This window comes from Paramisgurnus dabryanus, chromosome 13, assembly GCF_030506205.2.
Source record: "Paramisgurnus dabryanus chromosome 13, PD_genome_1.1, whole genome shotgun sequence".
NCBI classification, from domain to species: Eukaryota; Metazoa; Chordata; class Actinopteri; order Cypriniformes; family Cobitidae; genus Paramisgurnus; species Paramisgurnus dabryanus.
The window spans coordinates 1,570,486-1,591,910 of NC_133349.1; the positions used below are offsets into that span (position 1 = coordinate 1,570,486).

The following is a 21,425-nucleotide window of genomic DNA, read 5'->3' on the forward strand; positions in this document are numbered from 1 at the left end:
TCATGCAGGAGCTGGAGAACGAGGTACTGATGGTGAACGGGTAAAAGTGCGAACCTGCAACAGACGCTAAAGCAAACCATCAAATCATAATTTAATTTTGGCAGGAACAAATTTTGGGGAATTTACTATTTTTTGGGGAATCTCCCACACTGCACACATCATGGCTTAGCATTACCATTAACCGAATGCTTTAAAGATCTGTTCAACAATCCTTAATGCATATGAAGAGCTCAGAGGCAAAAGCCGCTAAACGCCACCTTTGTCAAAAATGAGATGATATTAACCAAAAGCTCTGTGCACATATTATACGTTTATCAAGTACTTTTACTTCAAATCCACTTAATCCCAACCTTAGGTCCTTTAGAAATACCAATGTGCTGGCAGAATCCGTTAAACGGCACAACAATTTTTCAGCAAATTCCTCTAAGTGCAACTGAATGTGGCAACGGTTTACTACTGTTTTAATATAATCTCTCTTACTATCTTAAAAGTATTTTTTTTAAGAAGGAGGTTTTTGCCACAAAAGCACTAACAGGGTTTTGCAGTAAAGGAGTAATTTTCTATTTTTTCCCATCGTAGTACTGAATCTGCTTGCATAAAGTGCTTGATGACATTTTACTTGCAGTTGATTAAGGTAAAAATGTAGTTCTGCTGCTTCTTGATTTTACAGCTGCCTTTGATACGGTTGATCATAATATTCTTCTTTGGCGGTTAGAGCATTTATTTGGTATCGGGGGTACTGGCTTGCAATGGTTCAATTCTTAGAGACAGGTCTTTTTCTGTTAAATTTGGTAAGTTCCCTTCATCTGTTGCTCATATTACTTGTGGAGTGCCTCAGGGATCTATTTTGGGGCCACTTCTTTTTTAATTTATATATGAATATAAAGATAAATGTGAAATGACCGTACTTGAAACTGAATACAACCCGAATGTGGCAGCCACATGCATCACAGCTCGCCATAAAGTTTGCTTCTGTTTCTTCTTTTTACTCTATGAATTCTGACTTTCATGATTTGCAGTGTTTCTAGTTGAATCTTTAGTGAGTTTGTAACAATTAACTATGTCTTGTTGTTCAAAGAAGTGGATTTCTTTATGAATGAACCTACTTGTACCCCCAGGCATTTTTAATTGGTTTTATTTATATGTTGTATTATTTGTTTTATATTCTGGATTTTGTTCAGCACTTTGGTCAGCAGCGCTGTGATAAATGTGCTACATAAATCAACTTTACTTACTTAGAAAATACACAACTAAAATCACCTTCAAAAACTTTAGAAGGGTCGAAAATATATCTAAACTTGTATAAACACAAAAGATTTTTTTTAAATGCGGCAGAAATGCTACAGTGAGCTTTAGTAATCAAAAACGTTTCATCCGTAACTTCCACCGCAGATGGGATGCTGTCTTGGATGAAAGCAGACGACAAGGTTTGAAACAGAGCCCATGTCGAGCGTGACCACCCCATGAAATGAGAATGTACACAGGTGAGCGGAGCGAGCAGTAGTTTAACTACTTTATAGATTTTCTTGGTTTCCATTGGGAAATCTATAGCTGTTCAGCAAAAAACATTTTGTGCATTCATGCCTGCAAAACACACAGACCCACACACAGAGCAATGAAAGTGTTGTTCAGAAAAATCACTCGTGCACTCGTTTATAACGGCTTTTCATAATGGCCCATCGGTCCCTTGTGTTGCCATGGCAGTGAGCAGCGCAGGGTCCATCATTTAAATCTTTAAGCTTTAGAGACGTATCATCATCATTTTCATGTGAGTGCTAATACAACTCCCTCAGCATTTATGGGTTTTGCCATATGAGCGAGCTCAGACCACCTGTGCATGCACACAGGCGTTACTTTATATCAGATCTGAGCTCTCAAACACAACATTCATCATAATAAAGCCAAACTGAGGTTAATTTATGAAAGAGACAGCAGAAGGTGAATGAATCGAAACAAACCTGTCAGGAACACCTCAACCCCCTCTCCAAAAAGACACAAGGACATTCTTTGCAATAAATTATTTGTGGGTGTTCTGGACAGTTTTAGTCAGATTCAGCTTTCCACCGTGTCCTGATCAAACAAACTGCTATAAATCTTTGGTGTTATCTGTCTGATGGTCTTAAGTCACCAGAGATGTTCTCACCCTCCAGCTGATCTTTAGTGATCACAATCTCTCTGCCTCGGTCCACCTTCACCACTGGGAGAGAAAAAGAGAAAGAAAGAGACCGGAGGATAAAGATGGATGTCAGCAATATCATACAGCGAGTTTACACTTTAAGAGAAAAAGGACTTTTAATAAAAGAGCTCACGGGGATTATGGCATTGGGGTATGTTTATATTTCACATTATGTGCTAATAAAAATGAAATCTACAATAAAAAAATCCTCTAAGGAAAGAAACGTCAAAGAGCCCCACAATAAATGCATTCCCTTTGAAAGACTGGTGTTTAACAAGTGTGCATTTTATTTTGGATTTCATGAATATTTATACACAACTTTAACCTTACTGTAGTAAAATTATTTTGTATTTGTGTATGCAGATTATTTCAAATCTCTGACCCGGTCTGTGAAATAAGTCTTATAATCTAATGACGAGACGAGAAGCATCAACGTTTGATTTTTACTCATTGATTTCACCCTGATTTCAATCTTTGACATGATCTTACTCACTCAATATTAACTCTTTCCCGGTCAGCGTTTTAAAAAAGTTTGCCAGCCAGTGGCAACATTTTCTTACAATTTTCACAAAAGTTTAATGCCTTCCAGAAACTTTTCTTCGATAAATATATAAACATACAATACATAAAAAAAAGAACAGACCCTACACTGTAAAAAAATCCGTAGAAATTACTGTATTACTGGCAGATGTTTGGCAGCAACTTACTGTAAATTTAAATTGATGTTATTTACTGGCAACATTTTGTTCAAAGTTAAATGAACATTAAACATTAAGAAGTCTTTATCTTTACAGAATAAAACTAAAATAACAGCATCAAGCAAAGCATTCTGGGAAACAAAATTTGAAGCAAAAAACAGAAAAGGTTGATGATGATTTCTGGTTTCCAGAATGCTTTGCATGATACAGTTTTATTCTGTAAAGATAAAGACTTGTTAATATTTAATATTTATTTAACTTTAAACAAACCCTTGCCAGTAAATAACAATCAATTTAAATTTACAGTAAGTTGCTGCCAAACATCTGCCAGTAATACAGTAATTTCTACGGATTTTTTTTACAGTGCATGCTTTCAAGCAAGCAAACAAACAAACAAAAGTCTCAGCAAAAAGCTGAAATAATAGCATTTTTGTAAATTACTTTTGTTAGAGATCAGATTCAGAGTTATACAGAGTTTTTACTGTTTTTGAATCAGTGGATGCTTCAGTGATAAACAAGTTGGGTAAGAGCGCCACCTAGAGGAGAATTTAATCAACAGAACTTAACAACAGATGTTGCGGTGTGCTTGCGGCATTCTGAAAAGTTGAGATGTTTTCAACTCCATGCAGTGCGGACGCGCCTGGAAAAAAAACGAACGCGTTGCACCGCATGCTTGTCGCAACCGCGTCACTTCCATTATGAGTGCGCATTCCTCCTACATTTGAAATAAACGAACTTGAGGACGCAAAAGAAATGTGAATCGCCCCTGACTGTGGGTTCACACCAGACGCGAGTTCAATGATTTGCGCGAGTAGATTACATACAAAGTCAATGCAAAGACGTTATCAGACACGTACTCGCGTGGGGCTTTGCGCATGACGTGATATGGGAAGCGCATTTGTACCTTTTGAAAGTGCACAACTACAAGAGTGATATTGCTTTAATAATTTATGTATAATGTTTGAGTGTCTTCCACAAGAAACGTCCAGAATTCAGACTGATATTCTTACCCATAGTCCTGCTGGGCTCCAGTGGGTCAGAGGTCAAGATGGGTTCAGTGGGTTTAGATGCACGACCCACTCCTGCCTGATTGACTGCACAAACTCTGAACTGGTACATTGTGTTTTCCTTCAAACCCATCACAGGATACTGACACACCATCTGCACGACATCATTACAACGCTCCCACTTCCCAACGGCTATTTCACACCTGCTCGAGAAAGAGGAAAGAAACGTGAGGCATTTAGAAAATACCTGAAAGGTCATTTTTATTATCATGAGCAAAAGTGGGACAATACGAAGACATTCTCAACTTTACATTCATTTTGAACAGAGAAATGTAAGAAGCATTTTCACTCATGATCTCAAACACAACACACACCAATGAAACCCAAATGGGAAAAAGATTACTAGCATGTTGCTAGGCGACAGGAGGGTTAGAAACCATAGTGATATCTTTAATTTTAAGTTTATCCCTTAAACCTTCATACTTGATAAATGAATAGTGTGACTGGATGATCACCTCTCTATAAAATAACCCTGAACGGGTGAAGGTCCGTCCGCACTGGGTGGCATCCATGAGAGGAAGACATAATCTCTGTTTACATCTGAACATTTCACCTGCAGAGGAGAACCTGGAGCACCAACTACAACGGCTGATGCATCTAAACAGAGATGGAGAGGAAGAAAGAAACTCATTAATATCTGAAATGTTCCTCCTAGAACAATGAATAGAGATGTTTCTGTAAGTCTAAAGCTGTGATTGGTTCTTGTTTGACAAGTCTGCATTGAAATACAATGAAATTCGTTATTCAACAGATACCTCTGAGCAATGAAATGCTCCTATGCATTATAAATACATTAACTTCACAAACAGTAACCTCACGGCTGCAGGGGAATCTCACATTTTTATATGTTTACTTAGAACAGATTTATGAGCATTTATTCTTAGACCTGGCAGATTTGTAATGCAAAGATTGCATTGTAATAATCTGTTAAATTGTTCCCTGATATCTACACAGAAGGTTTGTGGCTTTATTAAGTGCAAAAATGATCCAGAGACAGTTTTACATGTCCATTTACAACCCTTAAAATGAAATGGTCTGTTATTACCTTATTTGAAAGAGTCATGAATAATAAGGTTGTGCTCTGCTCTGATTGGCTGTTTCTCCTTCAGTAGCTCTCTGTGTGTGTAAACAGATCGTATGTTTGAGTCTGTATCAGATTTTGAGGTATAATCAATTGTTTGGAGATTGTAAATGGACGTTTCTGAGTGGTAAGTTTGTGTTTTTTTTTTCAGTATGGACCTGCAAAATGTAACTGTAATGTCAATAGTAGAACTTCAGGCTAAACACTAGCATATAGCATTAACTAGCGCTAACTCAGCAGTCACAACTTTGTTTTTAGCATTGTAACAACATTGTACTTAATTTAATGTTGGGGCGTACATCTCGACTGTAACGTCACAGTTGGTGTTATGTTGTGATTGGTTTGTTTTCCAGCTGTCTTTTGTATGCACAAGGTTTAAATAAGAAGGAGGAAACAATTGTGTTTGAGGCTCATAATATGTCATTACCATCTACACAACTCTTATTATTCATCTATACCTACATAAATGCATAAATACATTCCTAATTTTACAACCTATACGGCAAAAATATATTTTTATCCTGGCCCAAATTTAAAGTTTGTATAAAAAGTATAAGTAGAAAATGTATAAGTATGTATAAAATATTAAATTATATTTTTGTATTTGAACATATATTTTATTTTAATCTTTTCAAAAGTTTTTCTTACATTGCAATGGATATACAAATGCTTTACAATATGTTTACTTTTAAAATATTTTTCAAAATATACAAAAAATGTAAATTGTATATTGGTGAAAAATATATATTTTTTATATTCTGAAATATATTTAAAATATATATTTTTAAAGCTCTACTGTGTACTTTATTGAGTTAATTCTTAACAAAAACCCATGTTTTCTTTCAAAAGTATGTGCTCATTCATGTGTAATTACTTCCCACCCACTAATCAAAGTATTCTCGTAAGTGTAGAATCTGCTATTTAAAATGCATACCGTCGAAGCGCTCTCTGGCTGAATCCATGTTGTGCCTCCATCTTTGAAATACATTCGCCGACGAGGGACATTCCTGAAATTCAAGCTCCGCCTTTCGCGCTTTCACTCTACACTCAGGTGGCCGATAGCTGAAGCCTCCGTAGGTTGCATGTGTAGGCGGTATACGTCATCAAGACAGTCTTATTTCAGAATATTAACAATTATAAAGCTGACAATTATTCTTAGTTAATTGTAAATTGATGTAATATGCGTATGACTTGCGAATGTAATGCTCAGTTGATTTAAATAAACCAGGCTTGATGACGTATCTAGCTTGTGACCTGCGTAGCTGAATCCTTCGGATTTTACAACAACCGCACACCGTGATGAACCTGCGATCTAATGCTTTGATTTGAAAGCCTGTTGAAGACATATTCTCGAGGACATTAAAACAAATCGCCAAGGATGCGAAACGGGGATTTTAAACGACAACGTGACAGGAAAAACATCAAGACCAAAGTCACTATTGGAGTTAGTTTTCCAAGATGGGGCTCAAGGGACACTGAAGTTTACTTTCTATATTCTCCACAGGTAATTCAGCATATTCGTTTACATCTATACAGTCCATGTTGTAAACTTGAAGTTTTATAGTTCCTTGGCTAACTTTAGCATGATTATGCATAACACTTGTTAGTGTAAACATGCATGTGGTTTAATGTGTCCGAACAGACACACGCCGTCTCTCCGCCCATTTATGTAATCTGAGGTACTGAGATAAATGTTTTTCATCTTTTCTGACCTCTAGCACAAACACACGGTGACAGCGCTATTTTTAGCCTTTCATTGATAAAAGCGTCTGATCTGCGCGTCTTTCGTTTCATTTTACAAGCTTGTGAAAGTTGCGCGATCTTTTTTCACCAATATGAGAGAAAGCTCTTACATATACACGGACATGTAACGTTTACTTAAAACATAAGCATTGTACTCTGACATAATGTCTGACATAATACTCTGATAAAAGCGTCTGATCTGGGCGTCTTTCGTTTCATTTTACAAGCGTGTGAAAGTTGCGCGATCTTTTTTCACCAATATGAGAGAAAGCTCTTACATATACACGGACTTGTAACGTTTACTTAAAACATAAGCATTGTACTTTGACATAATATTAGTTCGCGTCCATTTAAACCCGTCATGGTTGCTTTTTGTATGTGATTTTAAGCGGACATATCATGACAATCAGACTTTTTTCATGTTAAACATAAATCTGTGTGCTTTGATGGATCACAGGCAAAGGACATTGCTAATTGTTCATTTTTTTCTCATTGCTTTTGCTTTGTAGCTACTGGAAGCCATGTTAACCTTGGCATGACACGGCTGGGCCACCGTACGAGTTAAAACGCGTTCCGAATGGGGGGGGGCTAGAAAGTAATATTCAGTTACTTGTCATATAGACTTTCACCGCTAGATGGGAGTAGATCCTACACAGTGGAGCTTTAAGGGACATGCTGACAGAGAAATTTACTCTGAAAAAATCACAGTTTTTTGATAAATGATAGTAATTGCTTAAAATCAGGGGCGATGGGTCAATAATAACTCTGTAAATGTTTTAATCACAAATCAGTATCAACACCGATGCTAATTTAACACAAAATTAAGAGAATCGGCAGAAATTCTGTGGGAAAAATTTACTATAAAACACCATCCATTAAAAACATTTTGAGGTGAAATTTAGTATATTTTAAGACACAATAAATAAAGCATAGTAGCAAATTTAAAATAAATATAAAATCAAAATCAGATTTAAAATCTCACATTGGAGAAAATTTTATTTTTTTGTGAGCTACTCTGATGACAAATAATGATCATAACAATTAAAAAGCATAGTCAACACCAAAACAAACTGTCCTGAATAAAAAAGTATTTATAAAGAGATTAGGAGATATAACAAATACAGTTTTACAGGAATGAATGAGATCTGTGTGAGATCTGACCTTTGACATAGACAAATGCACTGTGCTCGACGGATCCATCCCATGTGCGAAGACGAATGCTGTAAAGTCCCTCATGCTCTTTCTGAACCCATTTCAGGGTGAGACTCGAGGATCGCAGGTCCGTCTGAATCTCAACCCGACTGCAACGCTGCAGTGCTTTACCTGATCAAACAGTTATGTTATTTATCATTCATTCCTCACAGCTTGACATGATGGCTACATGGAATACTAAAATATTACTATGGCTTTTTAAAATAAATGCATCTCATAATTTTTATTCATTTTATTTAACCTAACCCTAATCAGCCAACCATGTTAACTTTAACTCAAAAGCTGTGTTTTTTCCTTTTTACTTAAAAATACCCAACAGAAAAGCTTTTAGATTGTTTATTGTATTGCAACAACATTTAGACATTTTCTTATCCTGTACAGTAAATGCCACTGTGTGTTGTGTGACATCAGGATTGGCAAATAAATGACAAACTTTGTAAAATATATTTCATCCTTACCATCTCTGAACCACATCACATCCTGCTGGAACATCAGCAACATTGAAGTAAAACTGCACTGCAGATGGAGATCTTCACCCTCTTTCACGAATGTTGGAGGAAAGACGGAGCCCAACTGAGCTTCTGGCTCTGGAGCTACAACTTCCAGAAGAAAAGAGCGAGCAAAAGTTAGCGAAATTTCTAAACATATCTAAGAGAAAATACACCCAGAACAACCTTGGTTTTAATGTGACATCTGATTTGGCTCTTGTAAAATGTGAATTATATAAAGTGAGATATACCATTAACAATATAAAGACTTGAGCTGACACAGTTTCCAACAAAAGTCATTAAAGTTTTATAATTCAGTCACTTTTAATTACATTAATGGAGTGACAGGGAGTCGTTCTTGTTCTCCATCATGTTTGATGGCGGGTGGTGGAAATGAACGTAAGTGAAAACTCAATTAAGGAATATGTTGTACAGGCGTGGTTGAAATCACTGATGTGTAATGAAAAAAATTGGTTTCATTCTCCAGTGAGTTTTTATCCCCGGCAAAAGCACCAGAAACAATCTCAAGGACGAAGACAAATATTAGCGTAACAAGACAAATGTCGCGGGCATCACAGAGGGTCGGTGCGGACATCTCTGAGAAGACACGATTCCTGAATATCTATTTGTTCAGCTTTTATTGACTGATGGAGCAGGGAATCGAGAAGATTGCCAGTGATTCATAAGCAGAATTCCAGCAGCTGGGAAAATTGACCTTGTTATGCTCTCAAATAACCCGAAGGACTGCAATGAGAATTTAGATTTGTGACCCTGGATCACAAAACCAGTCATAAGTCAAAAATACATTGTGTAGGTCATGTAATGCCAAAAATCATTAGGATATTAAGTAAAGATATTTTGTAAATTTCTTACCGTAAATATATCAAAACTGTATCTATCAGTAGTGATATGTGTTGCTAAGGACTTTATTTGGAAAACCTTAAAGGTGATTTTTTCTGTATTAAGATTTGATTAAACACAAAAAGATCATATGTGTTTAAACATATCAAAACTTAGGTTTCCTCTGCAAAAGTGATGGTGTTTGGTGTTCAATAAGGATTAATCTTGAATTAGAGGCTATTAAATGTTTACAGATAATTAGATCGACTCTAAGCACATTTATTTCACTGCTAATGACCTCTCAAGAGAAATGTGCTACCGATAGAAAAGGAGGGTTTATGTTAAGATCTATAACCCTTCAGGTATTCAGAGACCTGTTTGAATCTCACCAGCTAAACCACATAAAACACAGATTTCTTTCATCTGACCACATGCTCTTGTTTTTCTTTTTAAAAGTACAGACTGTCTGTCATTAAACATGTATGCTGTTATTATTCACCATGTGCAACACTTAAAGAGACAATTTAAAGATCATGTCTGTCTTTTTGAGCTTGCATAAGAATTAAAATACTGAATTTAGGTAAAAAATAGGTTAACACACATAATAAAATAATTTTATTTGTTTAATTCCAATACATCATTGTTCCTGTGTTGTGGATCCTTTAAAGCATCCATTCCTAAACTGACAAACACTTCAAAGGTGACTTGTTTTGGATTAAAACACTTACCTGTAGTCAAGGAGCGCTGCAGTTTGGCCTCGGCCCCTTCATGTGCTGCCACAAAAATAAAGAAAGAGTAAACATTGAAGATGAGTTCAGTGTTAATACAAAACCACATCATGTATGTGTAAATAAACCGCAGCCAATCAGATTCCAGCAGGCTTTGGGCAAAATGATGCTGTGAAATATATCTTACACGCAGGGAGAATAATAACTCGACTAATAAAGTCTTATTCTCTGATGTGATTTTAATCTGCTTTTAATGAGATTGCAGCTCTAGGCTTTTTCACAGGATGCGTGTCAACATTTTCAAATGTTTTGAACCCTATGGAGAACTGCTTTAGGAACAGTGTTACCAGTCATCTATTGATATTCAGCACTAACAATTTTATCTTTGAACCTTTGCAACAAAAATGTTTAAAACAAACTTGTATATTCCTGCGACTTATACCCTGACCCAGCAATTGCTGTTTTTGGCTGGTTTGACTTTTTCCATGGCTTAATCCATCACATTACCATTCAATTGGCTATGGTATGATAGTCGCTAAAAATAATTATTTGCCTGTGGAAAAAGATATCAAAACCTCTTTTAAATCTTGGCTTTCCCAACTTTCTGCCACGCTACATCTAGTGAAAATTAGATACACTACTCTGATAACATCGCTGGCTTTAAGGCCATCTGGGAACCTTTTCCTAAACATTTATTAAACAGCAATAGCTTAAAGGTTTGATATTTTTATTACCTTAATTATTATTACACCTGCTGTCTTACAAAACATGTACCACATAGTATAAAAATGGGGGAAGGATCTGGAGGAAATTATGTACCTAAACAATTGTCTTTTTTTTGTTATTGTCTCTTTGTATTGTTTTATAATGCCAAAATCAAAACGTGATTAAAAAACATACTGAAATGGCCCAAAATTGTCCTTCATTTATTAATATTTACCTTATTTTATGCTATTTGTATGCTTTCTCATTCTCTTGCTGGCATCCGTTTGCATGGTATGGGCTCAGCATTTGTTACATTTAAATTTATGCATTTGGCAGATGCTTTTATCCAAAGCGACTTACAGTGCATTATAAGTCATATATTTTGGTCAGTATGTGTGTTTCTTGGGTTTGTATTTCGTGACCTTTTATCTGCTAATGTAATGCTCTACCACTGAGCTAAACAGGAGTTTATAGCACATCACCTTAAAAAAAATACAAATAGGTCAAACTAGTGTTCATTCAGAGACAAGACTAGAAACTGTTATCTCCCTGCTTTAGTAACTTCAGTAAAGCTTAGTAAACTCATTGGTAGAATCTTAAACAGATCTTCATAAAAACACTGATAAGTTGAATTTTCCCCCTGTGAATAAAGCACGATGCACAAACCATACTTATGTTCATCGATCGATTCTTTAGACACACGAGGAAGACGGACAGATGAAAGACTCACAATTGACTGTAAGCGTGGCACATGATGTGGCTTCTCCCAGAGAACTTTTCACAACAACTTTGTATTCACCAGCATCATCAAGACAACATCTGAAATAAAACAAAATGATTCTTATGTTTGAGATGTTGTTTTTTTAGATTTTCATCAAGAATGACTTAATAATAAATGAATAAATGAATATTTTATTTTGTTAAGAGAGTAAAAACTCTTAAGTGTTAAAATTACTTATGGTTTGGTATGAAACTTAACTGTGATGCTTATACGGACGGTGCTGGTTTGAACCCCATCCCTTTATTTCCAGCCCAGTAAGCAATTTTGTGTTTAAAAGATGTCTAATAGCTGTCCAGACATAGCCCAGAAGTCTAGGCTAAAACGAGGTCAAATTTGGTCCGTCAGTGAAAATGTAATAGACGTCTAATCATAAATAATTTAAAGCAAACACTTTGTAATCAGGGTTGACTTTGCTTACATGACGGGATATTAGACATCTCACAAGTTATTTTGACAAAAACGACATGTACAGTAACCATATTCAAGTTTATTTTGACTAGAAATGGGTTATGTCGCGGGCAATGTTCAAATTATGTAAAAGATTATGGTGGTCCCCTAAAATGCCCCCCTGGCCAAGCCCCTGTCATTATAGGGTAGCCGTGATTTCACAAAGTAAGATGTGATCCAAGATCAAAAAATTTTGTTGGTCCTAGATCAACGTTTGAATCAAACAAACCCCGATTACACTTAAATCAAGCCCTACCTATACAGCAATAAATAAATAAAAATATAATTTTAAGTATATTTCAAAATATACAAAAAATATATAATTGTTAAAATATATTTAGAAATATGTTTACAAAAATTTATTTTCTGCCATTTTTTTATATTTTGAAAATAAATATATTTTATAAACTTTTATATTCACATCACACTGGAAGAAAAACTTTGTTGAAGTTACAAACAACGTAAACATAAAAGGTTTTAAAAGGTTAAAATTATATATTCAACTGTAAAAAATACTTTGTAAGCTTCTATATTTTGGCCAGGAAAAATATTTTTTTCCATATGGTTGCAAATTTAGAAATGTATTTGTTGCCCTGAAATAATTTTGTTGATATATGAATGTTAGAAGTAAATATATTGTCAAATTAGGAAATATATTTAATTAAGCTTTACTTTCTGCATATATTTAAAACATATTTTTGGCCAGATATTTTTTTGTGCCATTTTACCCCTCAAATTAGTGTGAAATAATAGTTTGAGAAGATTTTTTAAAGCTCCCTAACTCAATCCTAAATCTAATATCTAATATTTTGGATTACATTACTGCGAAATTGGGACAAATAATGGACTGTATTGATTTGTGGCAGCGCAGCACGAATATTTTAAAATCATGTAGTATTTTAATTTTAATAAAAACCTCAATGCTTATAGGAGGGACGGGACCACCCCAGACCCCCTTCAATTTGAACGCGGTCTTTAGTTAACCTAGACGGTGAAATGATGACTATGACTATCTCCCCATGTTTACTATCAATAAAAAGTCAAAAATGTCCCAAAAAAATTTACCATTTTCTGGTATATAATCAAAGCATAAAAGTTACATAACAAAATTATAAAAAAGTAATACAGTTGATTTCATAAGCACAGGTTTGATTCTTCAGTTTTGAAGCTCACAGTTCATTCACTGATAAATGTCAACACAAATCTAGCAGAACATCACCAATAACATCTGGCCACAGAAATAACACTGTGTTTGATACAAAACTACTACAATGCTCAACTATTATTCTCAGTCGGTAGCAAAAAATCTTAAATTTTTTTCAGAAAAATTATTTTTGTTTAAAGTTCCAGACAGATCTCAAGCTCTGGTTTTTACAGTCAGTATTTCTTTGTATTCTGTACAGCTTTGCCATTATTTGATTGATTGTTTTGGCTCTACTGTTGTGAATTTGTGGATTGCAGGCTCAACTATTTCTGGCAAACCTGCCCTAAACTGTGTTGGACATTGTCAATCACACAATCTCTTTATGTGTAAGTCAGGGGCCAAAATCAACCGCAAAGTGAATCAGAGCGTCCACAGTCGAACTGTCCAACATCAGACAGTGTCTGCATAAACCTCACCTCCTGATCTCCAAGATGTTCAGGCCAAACTTCTGCACGAGCTTGTAGTTCCACGGCAGGGATCCTTCCAGAGGTACACCATCTTTATACCTGTCATAGAGTCACAGGTTTTGGAGATTAAGGCATTTGTGAAGGCTTTTGAGAGAGAAAAGGCTTGTGGAGAGTCTCACCATGTGACGCTGGGAGTCGGGCAGCCCTGAACGCTGCAGGAGAGATTGACATCCATGCCCGTCCACACGGTGTGCGGCCGCAGCGGGATGGAGAAGTCAGGAGACTTCAGGCTCAGATCCTCGATGAACTTCATGTTCACTGAAGCTTTCCTCTGTGCCTGTGAATAAACGCATCGCTTGTTCTGTTGTTGTGCAGAATAAAAAAAGCGTTTATAACAGTTGGAAAACAACACTGAATGATTCACGTGTCTCATGAAATGAAATGGTTTGTGTGTACAGTATTTGTGTTATTAATAAATAGCATGAAGTTGTTTTAAAAATCCGCATTCAAACTCTGGGTTAAAATGTTTTTTTGTAAAGTTCAATAGTGGTTAAAGAAATGAATACACATGAGCAGCCTGAAAATGCAGTTGAGATCCAACAGTATAAAGATGAATGGTGGTAAACAGGGGTTTAATGAAATATCTCATATCAGTCATTCACACACTAAGTCAAACTATTGTTTTTGTGACTATCTGCATTTCCATTGCAGATTTGCGCAAAACTTTAGCGTTATTTTCTAAATGTCAACAAAAGACTTGTAAAATGATGGCGTTTATATTAATCAATGATATGCAACTGAAACATAGTTTTTCCTCTCATTATAGACGGTTTCAGCAGTAACAACATAAACAAGCGGCTTTCATGGTCAACACATAACTTCCGGTAAACGCAGCTAAGTATAATAACAACAAAGTACTTTAAACATAGTTTATTTATATAACAAGCAAAATAAACAACATGTAGATTACATGGGAAACCAAAACATTTGTTTTTTTTCGACGAGGTATTTGTTCAAAAGTTCAGTTTAGCAACTAGTCAGACCATTAAAAAAACAGAAACCGGAAGTAAAGTTCGGACCAGACGTGCGTCCGTTGAAACCGTCTATAAGTACATCATGTTGACTGATGTTGGTAGGTTTACTACCAAGGTGAAGTAAGGAGAATTACTATCCAAAGATTAATGCCAAGGAAAGCCCCTTATACTTAAAAGCGGAAACGTATAGGTGTTTCTTGGTGGTAATAGTAGATTATTTTTAATCAATAGAGATGAAGGAGTGTTATTCAAACATTAATGGCAAAAGAAAAGCCTTTTATACTTGTGAGCAGACACATATTGAGGTGTTTCTGGGAGGTTTTAGTTCATACCGCTTCATCTTCAAATAATAATTATGTGACTTATACTTACATCAGATGACCTGAAAATGCGAATAAACTGTCTCCATTGCAGCCAAAAGTTTTTTGCAATATATACGAGTTTTTGCGTAATGACATGTTTGCATTGGCCATATTTTCAATTTCCAATGTCAGTGTGCACTGTAATGAAAACGCAGCTACTGTTATGCCCCATGCATTATGTTGAAATCCTAAAGATATTGGGCTCATTTTATATACTGGTGTTTTGCATTTGGACTCAGGATGACTGCAAACAAATGCAAAACTGCCACAATTTCTCTATACGTTTTCACTGCTGTTCATGGTATAATTTGAATTTCTTTATGTAATGTAAATCGTCTGATCTTATATAATTTTTTTTCTTTTAAGATCCATTTCCAAGATGGAAAGACATGTCTAATATGTTTAAATGTCTGATTTATACAATTTTATTAGGTTATAATTAGGGCTGGGCCGATACCACTTTTTCATGTCTGATACTGATGTCAATACCACAACCCTGAGTATCTGTCGATACCGATCCAATCTCTATCCCTCTTTTAATCATTTAAGCTGCAAATAATACATTTGTTTGCCCTACAAAAAGTGTCATGCTTTAACAGAGCTACAGAACTCAAACGTTTTACTGCGCAACAAATGACTCAATAAAACATTGTGCAATAACACTGCTTCATTTTTATTTAAATGTTTCAAACAGACTAGTAGCAAAATTTTTAGTTAGCACAAAAATTCAATTTAAAGCTCTACTGTGTACTTTATTGAGTTAATTCTTAACAAAAACCCATGTTTTCTTTCAAAAGTATGTGCTCATTCATGTGTAATTACTTCCCACCCACTAATCAAAGTATTCTCGTAAGTGTAGAATCTGCTATATAAAATGCATACCGTCGAAGCGCTCTCTGGCTGAATCCATGTTGTGCCTCCATCTTTGAAATACATTCGCTGACGAGGGACATTCCTGAAATTCAAGCTCCGCCTTTCGCGCTTTCACTCTACACTCACGCTGCCCGATAGCTGAAGCCTCCAGAGGTTGCATGTGTAGGCGGTATACGTCATCAAGACAGTCTTATTTCAGAATATTAACAATTATAAAGCTGACAATTATTCTTAGTTAATTGTAAATTGATGTAATATGCGTATGACTTGCGAATGTAATGCTCAGTTAATTTAAATAAACCAGGCTTGATGACGTATCCAGCCTGTGACCTGCGTAGCTTGAATCCTTCGGATTTTACAACAACCGCACACCGTGATGAACCTGCGATCTAATGCTTTGATTTGAAAGCCTGTTGAAGACATATTCTCGAGGACATTAAAACAAATCGCCAAGGATGCGAAACGGGGATTTCAAACGACAACGTGACAGGAAAAACATCAAGACCAAAGTCACTATTGGAGTTAGTTTTCCAAGATGGGCTCAAGGGACACTGAAGTTGCACTTTCTATATTCTCCACAGGTAATTCAGCATATTCGTTTACATCTATACAGTCCATGTTGTAAACTTGAAGTTGTATAGTTCCTTGGCTAACTTTAGCATGATTATGCATAATGCTTGTTAGTGTAAACATGCATGTGGTTTAATGTGTTCAACAGACACACGCCGTCTCTCCGCCCATTTATGTAATCTGAGGTACTGAGATCAATGTTTTTCATCTTTTCTGACCTCTAGCACAAACACACGGTGACAGCGCTATTTTTAGCCTTTCATTGATAAAAGCGTCTGATCTGCGCGTCTTTCGTTTCATTTTACAAGCGTCTGAATGTTGCGCGATCTTTTTTCACCAAAATGAGCTCTTACATATACACGGACATGTAACATGTTTACTTAAAACATAAGCATTGTACTCTGACATAATGTCTGACATAATACTCTGATAAAGTGAAAGTTGAGCGATCTTTTTTCACCAATCTGAGAGAAAGCTCTTACATATACACGGACATGTAACGTTTACTTAAAACATAAGCATTGTACTTTGACATAATATTAGTTCGCGTCCATTTAAACCCGTCATGGTTGCTTTTTGTATGTGATTTTAAGCGGACATATCATGACAATCAGACTTTTTTCATGTTAAACATAAATCTGTGTGCTTTGATGGATCACAGGCAAAGGACATTGCAAATTGTTCATTTTTTCTCATTGCTTTTGCTTTGTAGCTACTGAAAGCCATGTTAACCTTGGCATGACACGGCCGGGCCACCGTACGAGTTAAAACGCGTTCCGAATGGGGAGGGCTAGAAAGTAATATTTAGTTGCTTGTCATATAGACTTTCACCGCTAGATGGGAGTAGATCTTACACAGTGGAGCTTTAAAGAGTAACTAAACCCCTGGTCAGAGCCTGACTCCACCCACTGCAATATTTGAAAAATGCAAGAAAAGTGGGAAGATCCCAACGGAGATAGAGGGGACGAACTAAGTGTGTGGTGAGATCGTAACAAGGGGGTGGTGAGCTTGAACCTGCTTACGTCACGAGTCATTTCTTGGACCCAACATCCAATAGGAAAATTCAACTGCAGTAGCCACCGTTTAACCTGAAGAGGGCAGCACTCAGACGTTTTTACACCATATATTGTAGTATTGAAACACTTTATATCCAAATGTCAAAAAACTTACTAAAATCAATCAACAGCACTAATAAAGCATCATTCTTACAGATCATTAACTAAAAAAAGTTGGTTTAGGGTTTAGTTACTCTTTAAAGTGCAACTTTGTGCAAATTCATGTTGCTCAGCAAGTCGCGCTTTATGGCAAGTAGCCATGAGTCATGATAGTTCAGGTCCGTGTTGGTATCGGATGGGATTGTACTCCCCGCCTTCTACAATATTCGATCCGTCCATTTTCGCCACACTGTAAAAAATACTTCATCAACTCAGACTTACAAGTCATGTCAACAGAGATGAGTTGTCACAACTTATAAAATATAGTTGAGAAAAGTCAACTTTATTTTATAAGTTATAGCAACTCACCTGTAGTTGTAACAACTAATCTCTAGTCAAGATAAATGATAGTAAGGTGAAATGACGGAGTTGATTTAACAAAAATAAAGTATTTTTTTTACAGTGCAATATCAGACTAATATCGATATCGAATATCGGATTGGCCCACTACTACCGGTAGTTATAATCTATTTATGGGGACAAATTTTCATTGTTTTGAATGCAAACTTGTAAAAAAGCTATATAAATAAATAGTGCACAATTGCACATCCTGACAGTTGTTTGACTATTTGTTGTGTTTATTTGTTTGATTTCACCTCTTTGCGCAGAGCGATGTGATCCACCCGCTCACGAATAATATGCTGGTTCCTGATCACTCCGATCTCCAGTTTCTCCATCTCATTACCGAACCGAGTCCACTGATCTCTCTCCCTCAGCTCAACGCTGGTCTCCTTCAGAGCCTCCCTGAGGTCAAAGATCACAGTTTGGCTTAGTAACATACAAGGACACAAAGTAAATCATCTGAAGTGCAGACTCCAGTTAAAAGTTAAACACATTTTAGATGAGAAAACGTTTTGTCTTGAAAACCATTTCATATTTTTGTTAAAGCAAAGCTCAAAATTGATCTTGTGAGAACTATGACCTTGCTTTCAGAAGGTCAGCAGGAGCGCTGGTCATGAGATGAATTGAGGTGGGAAAAACAATGTTTTCTTCACATGCTTGTCTGAAATGCGCAGCCGTGCATGCAGACAGCTCAGTCTCAATCTGACACAGTGAGTTTGACTTTGATGGAGGATTCAGTTTGACCGGATCCTGGTTCCCAGCAGCTGACAGGCTTCGGTCTGAACTGAAATTTCTTTCTTCTGACTTCATCAATATAGCACAACCTCATACAGACAGTAGCATATATAATAAGGAGTTTTCATTCAGTGTTTTATTTACTGCTACATAACCATGTGCCTTTTCAGTTATACTAGAAGTACAGTGAGAAGTCTTAGGTTAAACCAGGGCTTAAGATAAAGGACTGCCCGATGGCCTGGGGCCAGATTGAGAGACTCCCGATTGGGCCAGTGATTCGCCCTCAGTCACTAAAATATATTTTCTGCCTGTGGTCGTTTGTCTGTATTCTTATGCAATGTTCTCATCAAGACATATTTTTAAGTCATAAACGTTAACCTCTCAGCAATGTCATGAGGTTTCTCCTACCTCATTTGTTGCTGCGGACACTGTTGCATGTGTTTAATTATCAGGCCAAACCAAAACATAACTGGGTGATTCTCACGAAACCATTGAAACACCACGGCACTAATGATTTTAGCTATAAAATCTGTAATATAATCCTATTAAAAAGCATCAGAATAAACACAATCCTGTGTTCTACCTTGCACAATGTGTGATTTCAACATAAGGATTTATGATTTGTCAATTTTATTTCATTTTCTGCTGAAATTCTCATTACCGCAATGTGTCCGGCTGTGTTTGAACATGCGTTATGTTGTAATTTAATCAAATTTACACAAAAATATTTAGAAAAAAAATAAACGTATGTTTTGCTAGACTACTTTAGATGACAGAAAAAATATTTACTGAATATTCATGTATAATAATAATGAAGAAAAATTAGGAAAATGATGTTTCCATGCCTGCTGTTCTCATCCTCCGCAACACTTTTTGAGAACATGAAAAAAAGGGGAATCCAAGGCACTCTTCATATATCAAAAGGTAAAAAGCCTTTATTTAAATATGACTATAACATTAAAAACATATAACAGGTCAGTAACCCACGCGTAGCGGCACAGATGAAAACTGACTTTTTTGAGAACAGTTTAAGCACACATACAGAATTGTAATAAAGTTTGATTTTGAGTGACCAAGCACATGGACCAGTTACTTCAAGATGGCTACCAGGTAAGATCATTTTTTTACAGTTAATTTGAAATATTGTCTTGTCAGAATGCTTACACGACATTTTGATTATCATTACCGCAACAGATGCTTATTAAATGTTAATTTAATTAATAGAAGCATAATACTTTGATTTGTAATGCATGTGCAGAATCTCCAAATTATGTTCTTTCAGGTTTGTCATGTCATTTTGAAAATATGTCAGTGTTGATGTTTTCTGACTGTTGCGGTAATGAGATTTTTTAGGACTAATTTTTTAAATTATGTTACAAAAAGTGTTAAATGATAAGTAAATTAATGTTCCCATTTACTCCAGACTTTGTTTTTCAATGTCTGTTTGGAAAAAAAGTAAATTTAAGCAATTTTTACATTTTCATGCTTGACATTTTTAAAGCCAAGTTTTCGTGAGAATCACCCAACTATTAAACATCTTGAAAGCAGACATGTACTTGGGTAAAACACCACAAAAGAAACTAAACAATGTTTTGCACAATTTGCCATCAGTTTCCAGGTAAAGCAGACAAGTCGGGGGCCTTTTCGTTGGAACAAGCAAACGACAGCACATAGCGTGCATGGTGTCTAAAACGTTGCCAATAACCGTTCATCTGGTCCACTGAACTTAGTGGCGAGCCGTATGAATGAAAATAATTTAAGGGCATTTAGAGACACATCAACACTGCATATTAATAACACGGTTTGTAATTTGTTATTAATAACAATTCTGATATACCTGCAACTATTGACCCTAATGGGGTATTGTGAAATTAGGGTTCACTTTTTATATTGCCAATTGTCTTAACAAATGATGAATAAATTAATTGCTTATTTATACATTCATATTTGACCTTTGAATTATTATTTTAAACATGTGACACTGAAATCTTTTTGTTGGCAGGCAAGTGAAAACCTGAACCACTTGCGTGACCGGAACAATATCAAAAATGTATTGCGTTGAGCCCTGCATGCATGCTCCTCGCTTACAGATATGATACAAAAAAACATTTTACAATGTCAGCCATTCCAAATTTAGGGGACTCAAGTATATTGAAATGAAGTTGTCACTTTCATAACTTTGCAGTATGTACAGAACAAGATAAAAGTTGTCATGATATAAATAACAAGTGTTTTAGCTGCAGTGCGTATGTGAGCCGTGTACACGGATGTTTTAATAAGAGATACAGCGGCGAGACGGAGAGAAAGTCAGACAGTTCGTGACATTACTGCATATGAGGAGGAGAGAGAGTCAGTGGGAGATTACAACAGGAACACATCGTGTCTCTGTCTCACCTTGAAATAAACACAGAGTAACAGCAAGACTGCAGCTTGGCCTTCATTCGAACTCTACAGCAAGGCTTTAGCACTCATCCTAAAATTATCCTTCAAGCATTTGAAGTTTGACTTACTGAGACCTTCTTATCCTAAAAACTATTTTCCCAGGCTTCACACACCCAAGGGCTCTTGTCACACAATATCTGCGCCGGTCTCATATTGAACTCTTCTCCTGTAGGAAGCGTGATTGTATTCATGTCTCTCTCTGTAGAGGATTACAGGCTCGAAAATAAAGTAGCTGTCAGCTTGATTTTAACAGTAAGTAAACCAGGGGTAAAAACC

General features: G+C 36.0%; 1 protein-coding gene across 2 annotated transcripts in view; it reads right to left on the bottom strand.

The window, feature by feature from the left end:
• The window catches only part of myom3 (myomesin 3), a 51,685-nt gene that overhangs the window by 21,076 nt on the left and 9,184 nt on the right, over window positions 1–21,425 (bottom strand). The window contains exons 4-13 of one of the 2 annotated variants that reach the window (XM_065299003.2): window positions 18,227–18,374; window positions 13,757–13,914; window positions 13,587–13,676; window positions 11,469–11,557; window positions 10,034–10,078; window positions 8,436–8,576; window positions 7,927–8,088; window positions 4,397–4,538; window positions 3,885–4,084; window positions 2,129–2,197 (exon numbers count right to left, since the gene is read on the bottom strand). In XM_065299003.2, coding sequence (XP_065155075.1) covers window positions 2,129–2,197; window positions 3,885–4,084; window positions 4,397–4,538; window positions 7,927–8,088; window positions 8,436–8,576; window positions 10,034–10,078; window positions 11,469–11,557; window positions 13,587–13,676; window positions 13,757–13,914; window positions 18,227–18,374 — 1,244 coding nt within the window. The remainder of the gene's footprint in view (window positions 1–2,128; window positions 2,198–3,884; window positions 4,085–4,396; window positions 4,539–7,926; window positions 8,089–8,435; window positions 8,577–10,033; window positions 10,079–11,468; window positions 11,558–13,586; window positions 13,677–13,756; window positions 13,915–18,226; window positions 18,375–21,425) is intronic. The other variant, XM_065299004.2, reaches the window with a different exon arrangement.